The following is a 12,802-nucleotide window of genomic DNA, read 5'->3' as shown; positions in this document are numbered from 1 at the left end:
AGATGGTGCGCATTCCCTGGGCATGGAATTTTGTGTACCCATAAAGCACTAAGTATAATGGAGATTAACATAATATTTTTCTTACTTGCTTTTTTACAGAATATTTCAGGTGAAGGCTTGTCAAGAGATAATGTGATGATACTGAATAATCTAGTCTGTGACTATGATGGCAACATTACCAAAGCGGATATTTCTGTATTAGAGGCTTTGAAAAATTGCAATGAATATACATCTGATCAACAGAATGCAATTAATATCTTGCTTAATAACAGAACACACATATATGGGTGAGTTTAAAATTACCATTTTTTTCATATGGAATGTTATTAAAGGTTGTCTATTAACTAATATTCTTTCAGCCTTGTATTTTAAGTTCTACTAAAACCTGATGTTTCGAAGTTTCGTGTCAAACATGAATCATCTGATAGAATGATGCTAACACAATGAAGTGAGAATTTAGTGATATCCTTTTTTATTAAGTAACAAAGGGAATACATGTTTGAAAAGCTATAGGTATTATAAGACCAATTTGAAGACTGATCTTTGTTTTGAGTCTGTTTTTGTAATATGTAGTAAATGGAACATCTACCATATGTACATTTCATACAATTCAGCTATGTAGTTTTAAACACAAAGTCTTCGAATTCCTATTGCTATGAAATATTTTAAAAGTAAATTTATCTAAATAAACTACTTGAATGGTAAAATTAATTTTAAATACTGCATTATAATTGTATAATTCTCAATTTCTCTTCAGTGATATCTCCACATGGAATACATCCACCCTAGAAAAATTGGGAGCACTTGTGTTTGCTCTGAATGGAAATACGTGGAAGAAAGTGAAGAAGGTATAAAATTATCAAAGCCTTGAACCCGTATTATATTAAAATATGTGATAAATGTGCTGGACCCTTACACGATGACATCTGGCTTCTGGTGTTATAATTAGTTGATTTGTAATGGGGAAAATTTATATAATTTCCTCCTAAGTCTACCCTTAACTACAAGACTAATAGTTGTAACTGGGGAATTAATATGGGTTAAACAATATTACTGGGAAAACTAAGATCCTGGATAATCAGACTGTTTTAAGAGCAGGGTGGTTATGCTGCAACTGTACAGGGTACTGGTGAGGCTGTACCTGGAGTACTGCATGCAGTTCTGATCTCCTTACTTGAGGAAGGATATACTGGCTTTGGAGGCAATGCAGAGGAGGTTCACTAGGTTGATTCCAGAGATGAGGGGATTAGACTACAAGGAGAGACTGAGTCACCTGGGACTGTACTCGATGGAATTCAGAAGAATGAAAAGAGATCTTATAGAAACATATAAAATTATGAAAGAAGTAGATAAGACAGAGGCACTGGTAGGTGAGACTAGAACTAGGGGACATAGCCTCAAGATTCGGGTGAGTAGATTTTGGACAGAGATGAAGAGGAACTGCTTTTCCCAGAGGGTGGTGAACCTATGGAATTCTCTGCCCAATGAAGCAGTGGAGGCTACCTCAGTAAGTATATTTAAGACAAGGTTGGATAGATTTTTGCATAGTAGGGGAATTAAAGGTTATGGGGAAAAGGCAGGTAGGTGGAGATGAGTCCATGGCCAGATCAGCCATGATCTTACTGAATGGTGGAGCAGGCTCGACAGGCCTGATGGCCGACTCCTGCTCCTATTTCTTATGTTGTTATGACTCTGAACGTCTCTTTGCTGCTGGCTGCTGAAGGAAGAGTCTTCCTAATTTGATAGCCACATTCTTGTGTTACCTTATCATACAACCTCTATAATTACATAAAATGAGTTGGTACTTTTCCCTCACCTCCCTGAAATTTCACTTTAATTACATTCATGAAGGCTAACCAATAACCATTTACAAGAATCCTCCTCTTCAATTTTTTCGGCCTCTTCTATCTTCAACGTCTTCAGTTTTTCTGCAGGCAGTGCAAATGACTATTGTAGTTTTCTACTTTAAGCGCAAACTAAGAAAGCACAATATTGAATAGCAACAGTGAGTATTTGTTGCTTCTGTAATACACAGGGCATCTCCAGAATAGTGCATATTGGCTTGAAGCCACTCCTACCTTAACTTTACCAAAGATGCATAAATCCCATTTCCACCCGTGAGCAAGCTTTCCACTGCACTCAAAATGAATTGCACTTCAAAAGCAAGAAAATCTGAAGTATTCCATGGCTTCACTTCAAGGACCTCTGCAAGCGCGACATGAAAGCCTTAAAAATCAACACAGAGTGCTGGGAGGGTACAGCAGATGACGGTAACAAATGGCGAGGTACTCTTCAGCAACGCCTAGAGCAAGGCGAAAGAGTGATCCTGAGTCAGTTTGAGGAGCGGAGAGCACAGCGGACAACAATTCCACGATGCCCTACACATGCAGCAACTGTGGCAGAGCCTACCGTTCCAGAATCGGCCTTAATAGCCACAGTTGACAATGCTCGACAAACCAGTGACTACCAGAGGCGCAGTACCCATGGTCGACCACGACCGACGGAGGCCACACACACCATGGCCCAAAGTCAAATTGTCCTTCATACAGTTGATTATTTTATTTGGAAAATTATTTTTAAAACTATATGTTTTCATGCTTAGAGATATAAAGGAGATTATAGTGTGCCTTGAGTTCTGAGAAGCGTGTCTTTTAACATGAATTTTAGCTCATTTTTCAATTTGTTTTTCTAGTGGAAGTAATATGATGGTTTTTAAATGGTATTTTTCTGTCTACAGACTGTTATCTTAGATGGCTTGAAAACATATGTGGGGAGACAATCCAATTTCTCAGTTCAAAGACGGCGAGATTTGCTCCAAAGGCTGTCCTTGCAAACAAGATCAAAACGTGCAACAGGTCCGTGGTTTCTTTCTACACATTTGAAATTTAGCTGGAGGGATCCCAGGAGGTTGGAGCGATTACAGGAGATTTAGTCATGGAACACCCCATTCAAGTAAAATTTGCACATGTTATTGAAAATGAGAGTGTATTTAGGTCAAAATGTGTCCATCTAACCCTACCAAAGCAGAGAGGTTTCCCAAGGGTGCTTGATACAAGCAGACTTGTTTTAAATTTGTCTCGGTGCTAACATTTCGAAAGTATTCCCTCAACTTATAGACAATGAAAAGCAAATTAAATGAATTATGTAAATTGCAACATTCCAGGAGGAAAATTGTGTTGTCTCCAGTAACAGTGTTCCTTAATAGATCACTTTAACTGAACCAGATGCTCTCTGTCAATAAATTTGTCTTCTGATGTTGACAATTCTCATATCACACATGACAGAGTAGTACTTGAGATTAATATTGGAAAACTGTACTGCTACATGATTCTTTTTTTCAAATTGGAAGTCCTCATTGGGCATCCTTAAAAGTTAACTTACAGGTTGAAAGAAGGCAAATGAAAGGTTAACCTTCATTTCAAGAGGACTAGAATATAAAAGCAAGGATGCACTACTGGTGTGTTATAAGGCATTGGTCAGGCTGCAGTTGGAGTATTGTGAACAGGTTTGATCAGGCATTGGAGAGGGTGGCGAAGAGGTTCATGAGAATGATCCTGGGAATTAAAGTGTTACCGTACCAGGAGAATTTGGTGGCTTTGAGCCTGTACTTGCTGGAATTAAGAGGAATGGCGGGGGTTGGGGGGAGCGGGTGGGTAAGGATCTCATTCAAATCTATAGAATATTGAAAGGCCTAATTGATGCGGTGAAGACGTTTCCTGTAGTGGGGAGTCTAGGACCAGGAGGCACATCCTCAGAATAGATGGGCCTTCCTGTAGAATGGAGATGAGGTGGAATTTCTCTTGCTAGATGATGGTGAATCTGTGGAATTCATTGCACAGACAGCTGTGGAGGCCAAGCCATTGGGTATATTTAAATCAGGTTGATAGGTTCTTAATTTGTAAGGCTGTCAAAGGTTATGGGCAGAGGTCAGAAGAATGGGATAGAGGGAGTAATAAAACAGCCATGATGGAATAGCAGAGTAGACTCGATTGGCCAAATGGCCCGATTCTGCTCCTATGTTTAATGGCTTTACAATGACAACAATAAATTCCGCAATGTGTAACATCCCCCAAAAACTGAAGGTCCCAAATGGAGATTTAAAGGGGTGTTTTTTAGAACTGGGAATAAAAGCAGAAGGTTTATGGAAGAAATTTTAGAATTTGAGGTCCTGGCAGCCAAAAGCAAGGCAACTAATGGTGGAGTGATTAAATTCAGGGATAGTTAGTGTCCAGTATTAGAACTGAACAGCTATTATACTCCTGGAGAACGAAGATGAAACTATTGCTGGAAATGAAAATGAATATGAGGATTTCAAAAATGCACATTGGTTTACAGAGTTAATTTAGACCATCAAAATTCAATTCAACTGTGAGAATAACAAAGGGAAGCCAATCAGGAGTCTGCTGGTTTTAGATAAATGATTTCACAACAAGTGAGCTGAAATAGAGTTGGTGTATAACAATGTTACGGAAATGGAAATGAGTAGTCTTGGAGATTATTCAGATATGTGATCCAAAGTTCCTCGCAGGAGCAATTAAGGTACCGATGTTGTAGATATTCTCATTCAGTTACAGATATTTACCCAAGAGGAGATTGCATTGCATTGCTTGTCAGAGAAAATATTACAGCGGTGCTCTGGCAGGATAGGTTAGAGGGCTCATCTAGGGAGGCTATTTAGGTGGAATTGAGGAATGAGAAAAGTGTAGTAACACTTATAGGTGTGTATCATAGACCACTTAATGGGGAGTGAGAAATAGAAGAGCAAATTTGTAAGGAGATAGCAGATATTTGTAGTAAGCACAAGGTTGTGATTGTGGGAGATTTTAATTTTCCACACATAGACTGGGAAGCCCATACTGTAAAAGGGCTGAATGGTTTGGAGTTTGTAAAATGTGAGCAGGATAATTTTTGCAGCAATACGTAGAGGTACCAACTAGAGAAGGGGCAGTGTTAGATCTCATGTTAGGGATGAGATAGGTCAGGTGACGGAGGTATGTGTTGGGGAGCACTTTGGGTCCAGTGATCACAATGCCATTAGATTCAATATAATTATGGAGAAGGATAGGTCTGGACTCAGGGTTGAGATTTTTGATTGGAGAATGGCTAACTTTGAGGAGATGTGAAAGGATTTAGAAGGAGTGGATTGGGACAAATTGTTTTATGGGAAGGGTGTAATAGAGAAATGGAGGTCATTCAAAGGTGAAATTTTGAGGGTACAGAATCTTTATATTCCTGTTAGGTTGAAAGGAAAGGTTAAAAGTTTGAGAGAGCCATGGTTTTCAAGGGACATTGGAAACTTGGTCGGAAAGAGAGAGATATCTATAATAAATATAGGCAGCATGGAGTAAATGAGGTGCTCGAGGAATATAAAGAATGTAAAAAGAATCTTAAGAAAGAAATTCGGAAAGTTAAAAGAAGATACGAGGCTGCTTTAGCAAGTAAGTTGAAAATAAATCCCAAGGGTTTCTACAGTTATATTAATAGCAAAAGGATAGTGAGGGATAAAATTGGTCCCTTAGAGAATCAGAGTGGACAGCTATGTGTGGAACCAAAAGAGATGGGGAAGATTTTGAACAATTTCTTTTCTTCAGTATTCAATAAGGAGAAGGATATTGAATTGTGTAAGGTAAGGGAAACAGGTAGGGAAGTTATGGAAATTATTATGATTAAAGAAGAGGAAGTACTGTCACTTTTAAGGAATATAAAAGTGGATAAGTCTCCGGGTCCTGACAGGATATTCCCTAGGACCTTGAGGGAAATTAGTGTAGAAATAGCAGGGGCTCTGTCATAAATATTTCAAATGTCATTAGAAATGGGGATGGTGCCAGAGGATTGGCATATTGCTTGTGTTGTTCCATTGTTTAAAAAGGGTTCTAAGAGTAAACCTAGCAATTATCGGCCTATGAGTTTTGACGTCAGTGGTGGGTAAATTGATGGAAGGTATCCTTAGAGGTGGTATATATAATCATCTGGATAGACAGGGTCTGATTAGGAACAGTCAACATGGATTTGTGCGTGGAAGTTATGTTTGAAAAATTTTATTGAATTTTTTGAAGAGGTTACTAGGAAAGTTGACGAGGGTAAAGCAGTGGATGTTGTCTATATGGACTTCAGTAAGGCCTTTGACAAGGTTCCACACAGAAGGCTAGTTAGGAAGGTTCAATCGTTAGGTATTAATATTGAAGTAATAAAATCCATTCAGCAGTGGCTGGATGGGAGACGCCAGAGAGTAGTGGTGGATAAGTCAGATTGAAGGCCAGTGACTAGTGGTGTGCCTCAGGGATCTGTACTGGGTCTAATGTTGTTTGTCATATACATTAGTGATCTGGATGATGAGGTGGTAAATTGGATTAGTAAATATTAGATTATGAGGACACTCAGTCCTCGTTTATTGTCATTTAGTAATGCATGCATTAAGAAATGATACAATGTTCCTCCAGTATGATATCACAGAAATAGACAGACCAAGACTAAAACTGACAAAAACCACATAATTATAACATATAGTTACAACAGTGCAAAGCAATACCGTAATTTGATAAAGAACAGACCATGGGCACGGTAAAAAAAAAGTCACAAAGTCCCGAAAGCCCCATCATTTCACACAGATGGTAGAAGGAAGAAAAACTCTCCCTGCCATGAACCTCCAGCGCCGCAAACTTGCTGATGCAGCACCCTGGAAGCACCCGACCACAGCTGACTCTGAGTCTGTCCGAAAACTTCGAGCCTCCGACCAGCCCTCCAGCACCGAGCACCATCTCTGCCGTGCACTTTGACCCCAGCCGCCAAGCAACAGGCAAAGCCGAGGATTCGGGGCCTTCCCCTCCGGAGATTCTGGATCGCACGGTAGCAGCGGCAGCGAAACAGGCATTTCAGAAGTTTCTCCAGATGTTCCTCTGTGCTTCTCACGTCCGTCTCCATCAAATCAGGATTGTGCACGGCATCCTACTTAACAAATAACAGATATTCATTCCGGAGTGGCCGCTGCGCACTGCGTCACACCACCATCTTCTCTTAGTATGCAGATGATACTAAGGTAGGTCGCATTGTGGATAATGAAGTAGGTTTTCAAAGCTTGCAGAGAGATTTAGGCCAGTTAGAAGAGTAGGCTGAAAGATGGCAAATGGAGTTTAATGCTTTTAGGTGTGAGGTGCTACATTTTGGTAGGACTAATCAAAATAGGACATACATGGTAAATGGTAGGGCATTGAAGAATGCAGTAGAACAGAGGAATAACAGTAGAACTAGGAATAATGGTGCATAGTTCCCTGAAAGTGGAATCTCATGTGGATAGGGTGGTGAAGAAAGCTTTTGGTATGCTGGCCTTTATAAATCAGAGCATTGAGTATAGGAGTTGGGATGTAATGTTAAAATTGTACAAGGCATTGGTAAGGCCAAATTTGGAGTATTGTGTACAGTTCTGGTCACCAAATTATAGGAAAGATGTCAACAAAAGAGAGAGAGTACAGAAAAGATTTACTAGAATGTTACCGGGGTTTCAGCACCTAAGTTAGAGAGAAAGGTTGAACAAGTTGGGTCTTTATTCTTTGGAGCGTAGAAGGTTGAGGGGGAACTTGATAGAGGTGTTTAAAATTATGCGGGGGATAGAGTTGACGTGGATAGGCTTTTTCCATTGAAAGTAGGGGAGATTCAAACAAGAGGACATGAGTTGAGAGTTAGGGGGCAAAAGTTTAGGGGCAACATGAGGGGGAACTTCTTTACTCAGAGAGTGGTAGTTGTGTGGAATGAGCTTCCAGCAGAAGTGATAGGGGCAGGTTCGATATTGTCATTTAAAGTAAAATCGGATAGCTATATGAACAGGAAAGGAATGGAGGGCCATGGGCTGAGTGCAGGTCAGTGGGACTAGGTGAGAGTAAGCATCCGGCATGGGCTACAAGGGCCAAGATGGCCTGTTTCCGTGCTGTAATTGTTATATGGTTGTATTGTTATAAGGAGATGAAAGCAGTAGCCTTGAATGGAGTTTAAGGCAATATTTAGTTGAAGTTTCTACTTTCCTGGATGTTAATTAAGCAGTAAGAGTAATCATGGCAGAGCGACTTACTCTGAAAATTTACACACAGTTTACAGATGTTTCTAAAAGGCAGCATGAAAATCAGAAATAGGAGTAGAGTAAGTGGAAGTGCTTGGGAAGCATAGTATTGAGGTGCAGACACAGAGAACAAAACCTTTTACAAATGATTCCCTGGCCTCAACCACATAACAGTGGAACCAGTCAAGTGCAAAATCAGCTAGCTAAGCATCAAGCAAAAGGACTTGAGGAGCACAGTTTGTCAAATACAACCAAGACTACATACAGGTCAAGAAGGAGAATTCACATTGGGACATACCAATGAGTTTATGAGCCATTTTGATTACAGTGACAGGAATGGAAATTTGATTAGAGCTCAATAAAGTTTTGATAAACACTTCAAAAGCTACAACATACAAGAACTTCAGCAAATGTTTGCAGATACAAGATAAAGGAAAGAAGAGGTTTTGTGAAGAATAGGACAATACCAATGGGAAAGAACTGTTTAAAAGAAAACTAATGCAAGTAACGTGAGGGAATTTGAATGGCCTGCAACAGAGGGAGCAGAAGGCAAGTCTCATGGATAAAATTTCAGAGGGGATGAAGGGAACTGGAAGATGTTATGTTTTGTAACTCCAAAACATTAAACTAACTGAAAGAAAAACGCGAAGCCAGGAGCTTTGTTTTACATTGTTTCTGAGGCGTACATACGATATGGTGGCGTAATGACGTATGCCATTCATGTATTTTTATACATAACACGTAATGACTTATTTAAACAAAGAATGTTTAAACAATGTATTTGCAATATTAATCAAATATCACTGAAATATTAAGTACATAACAGGAGAGAAATGAGAGAATGAAATGCGTTCCTCAAGATGAATCATATGATTGTATTTACAGGATGTACAATTGGTGAAATAACAGGATCTATGACATTTGACAGCACGCTACCTGCGCAATACCGAGCAGCAGATTTAGAAAAATGTCTGAATAACACTGTTCTAAAGGATTACCTGTTTCAGCTTGGAAGTCTTGCTTTCTCTGAAGCACAACTTGGAGTTTTAAAGGAAAAATTAAATCAGGTAAAGTGGACGGTTTAAAAATAAACTGCAGGTTTGAAAGAAACCAATGATATTAGCATTTAATGGCCTCTGTATGTATCTATTTAACAGACTCTGCTAGATGTACAATTTGAGTACAATTTTTCCCATGACTGAGGGAGAAATTACATTGAAGGGAATTCCATGCCAATCATAAGTTTCACATTTTTATAATAATTACTCTGAGAAGTTTTATCCTTATGTTTGCTTATTTTACTATGCACCATAACATTCTTTCCTTCATGGCCACCATTTCAAGAAATAGCTTCAACAACATAATTCAAATATTAAAGTAGTTATTTTTTTGGAGAAACAATTTGGGCAGTACGTTCTACTTGCACAGCAGAGAAAGCAATATAGCGAGGGAGACTGGCTGATAGTTGTATGTATAAGAACAGAGTAACAGCGGTAGGTCTGTTTAGCTCACTTGAGCCTTTCCATCATTTCTTTTGAAAAGGGCTAATTTGTTTTAATCCTGTCTTTGCTTACTGCTAAAATTTAGTTAGATAAGACTTTCAGTCTTGTAACTAAAATTTTAATTGACCTTGCTCTTGTAACATTTGTTGGAGGTAAAAAAAAAATTGCCGAGTTTTCAGATTTCAATATTAACTGGAATAACAAATGGAATTTTACCAACACACATCAAAGTTGCTGGTGAACGCAGCAGGCCAGGCAGCATCTCTAGGAAGAGCTGCAGTCGACGTTTCAGGCCGAGACCCTTCGTCAGGACTAGAAGGGTCTCGGCCTGAAAAGTCGACTGCACCTCTTCCTAGAGATGCTGCCTGGCCTGCTGCATTCACCAGCAACTTTGATGTGTGTTGCTTGAATTTCCAGCATCTGCAGAATTCCTGTTGTTTGGAATTTTACCAATTCACAAGCACACTCAAAAGTCCTGGGCTGCTTTCAGCATTTTAGGGTCTAGCAGCACTTGCAATTAGCACAGCTCAAGAAGTCACCTGCTACAACTTTGTGATTGATCTGAACTTCCAGTTTTATCCAGATGGGAGTACCAATCCACAATGGCAACATTTTAAACTTGTGCTGATAATTTCAAATCATCAGGTCATCTGATTGCTAGCTCAATCTTTGAGGCTGCCGGTTGTCATTGTCAGGCCTTCTTGACCTGCTGTCTAGCACCTTTAAGTCCGTACAGCCTCTTCTGTGGTTGGGTTTTGGTGATTCAACCAGTGACTTCTCTTGGGCTAGGCTACATAGGATGGATTAAGAATTGCCAAAGGGTAGATGTTTTTCCTGCAAGCCAACTACTTTGTATAAACTGAACATAACAGCTGTGATGCAAAGCAAATGGACTAAAGGCAGAATGGAGGATGGGTGCTGCAGAAGTTGTTTCAGAATATCCTGAAGCAAATACAGATTACAAAGGTCCCTAGATCAAGTTTTTCTACTAAAATTCATATCGGAAGAGGAACAAGAACTAATCATTTATAAGTACTTGCATTCTGTAATGGAATACATCTGTATTCCATTGACAACAGTTCATTTTAAGAGCTCTTTGGCCAAGAATGGCAGCCCAGACAAATAACCACAAGTGGAAACAGGAAGTAAATATTAAAAAATTAATAGAGACAAAGCAAGACACTAGAAATAGTTTTTATTGACCTTTCATTGGAATTGAAATAATTGCACTGTCTTTCACTTCATGTGCTTCCTGATTAGCTGAGCAGTCCATCGTTTTATTTATTTCAGAGTTCTAGCAGATGTAGTTTTTGCATTTAGAGACAGACTAATTAAAGTGCAGGTGACCCCAACATTTTGGCCTTCCAGGTAATGGAAGTTTGCCCTTAGAGAATTCGCAAACCACAAACCACAAATCTGAGATACAGAGTTTATGGAAAAAAAGTGGATAGATAAATATATATTTTTTTCTCAATTTGGGTTTCTTGACCCATGTGCAAGCAACATGGCTTTATTTTATGGAAAAATTGCTATACACACCATTATGTAGAAATACAAACCCCAACCCCATCCTATCCCCCTGCTAACATCGAGCACAAAGCTAAAGGCTTGACATTGCATCAGGGGCTCTGTGTCTTGACTGAAAAAGGTCTGGTCTGAGAAATTGTTCTTGTTCCAAATATTCTTTTACAGAAGAATGTAGTGTACATGTTAGAAAATGCCTTCATTTGTTTGTGTTAGTCTATAGTTGACTGGTTGAAGGTCAGCCTATTTGATAGCATTTTCTAGTCAGTGGAAAACAACCAAAATTGACTCCAATACAACCATAGGTGGTAATACTAGAGGGTGGTCTGGAGCTGCCAAGCACAAGACCCCATACTAAATACTAGGGTCTGATCATTAGTGCTAACACAGTTTCAGCTGTCTCTGATGCTCCTTTCCCAATATTCTAATCCATTAGCTTCATAGGAGGTAGGAGAATTGAAGATAATCTTCATCCTGTTACCACTAGCAACAAAAGATGCACTTACAGCATTTGGAGTTCCTACAGACAATAGTTCCCCATCAACTATAGGACAGAATAACTTACTCAACCCCCTCTTGAGAGTTAGAGGGTGACACATTTATTTGCTTTTCTTGGGCAGCCAATGACGGTACAATTTGTTACAGGATCTTTGTGAAAGACAGAACATTGTTTAAATAGAGAGCGAAAAGTAATTGTTAACATATTGGTTTTCTTTCCAAGCTCCAATTATCCTTTGCATTGACTATTAGAAAAGATTAAAAATTTGATTCCCTAAAGCATGTATGATGACTCATCCATATTTTACATCTTTCTTAAATAGATTTATCCAAGTGGAATTCCAGAAGACAAGATTCAATTACTGGGATATATTACTTCCGTGTACACCTCTACTGATGTTAACATTTGGAATGTAACCGAACCAGAGACCCTTTCAGCTGCACTGCCAAACAGCCAGAGTGATGACGTGGTACTGTAGCATTTGTAGAAACCTGTGTATAAAATATTTATATTGAGTAATTGTCTTAGTTCAAAGCAATTGCAATGAAACCCGCATAAACTGACCTGAACTTTTTGTGGTTTGTTTTTGGATACTTTGGGGTAGGAATTTGTCCAAGTTTGATTGAGCAAGATAATAATGTAGCTCTTCCTTGTATCCCACTTCCAAAATTTACTAGCCAAGAAGGCAGTGGATTACAGTGCACAAAGTTTTCTATAGATTTGGCACAAGCAATAGAAGCCAGATGTATATTACAATGAATTATAGAATGATCAGAGGAATCTAGAATATAGCTAATTGGGCTAGCAAGGGACTGAAATTTCTTTTAGCTGCTCTTTCAACATTTAGCAGACTTGGGAATTAAAAATAAATCTATTATTATTTTCTATAGAATCCCTTGTAAAAATTCAAAAATCTCATAGTTTGATGATGAATTGGAGAATATTAGTATTTCCAAGATACCTTTTAAATATTAATACTTTGGGGAGAATAGAGCTTTGAAAGAGTGGGAAAAAAACTGCTTAGGAACATTAATGTGGTGTCTCCATTTTGAAATTCAGCCAGGGTTACTTCAATTGCAGCATATTTCAGAAGAGTAGAATGTTTATACATGACTATGTTATACATTTAACTTTTACAACCAAGGACTAATTTCTACCTCCATAAATCACTGAAATCTTGTTTTAAATCAAATCCTACTTGTAAGGTTTCTCTGTAGAATTAGTTTT

The 12,802-nt window shown here is 38.8% G+C and overlaps 1 protein-coding gene across 1 annotated transcript in view; it reads left to right on the top strand.

Moving 5' to 3' along the window:
• The window catches only part of LOC140202441 (uncharacterized), a 78,300-nt gene that overhangs the window by 56,888 nt on the left and 8,610 nt on the right, over nt 1–12,802 (top strand). Inside the window, exons 35-39 of the mRNA XM_072267308.1 lie at nt 100–287; nt 758–848; nt 2,738–2,855; nt 8,936–9,117; nt 11,898–12,044. Coding sequence (XP_072123409.1) covers nt 100–287; nt 758–848; nt 2,738–2,855; nt 8,936–9,117; nt 11,898–12,044 — 726 coding nt within the window. The remainder of the gene's footprint in view (nt 1–99; nt 288–757; nt 849–2,737; nt 2,856–8,935; nt 9,118–11,897; nt 12,045–12,802) is intronic.

The sequence above is a fragment of the Mobula birostris genome, chromosome 9, assembly GCF_030028105.1.
Source record: "Mobula birostris isolate sMobBir1 chromosome 9, sMobBir1.hap1, whole genome shotgun sequence".
Lineage (NCBI taxonomy): Eukaryota > Metazoa > Chordata > Chondrichthyes > Myliobatiformes > Myliobatidae > Mobula > Mobula birostris.
The sequence above is the reverse complement of the archived record's forward strand: the minus strand, read 5'-3'. Positions and strand labels throughout refer to the sequence as shown.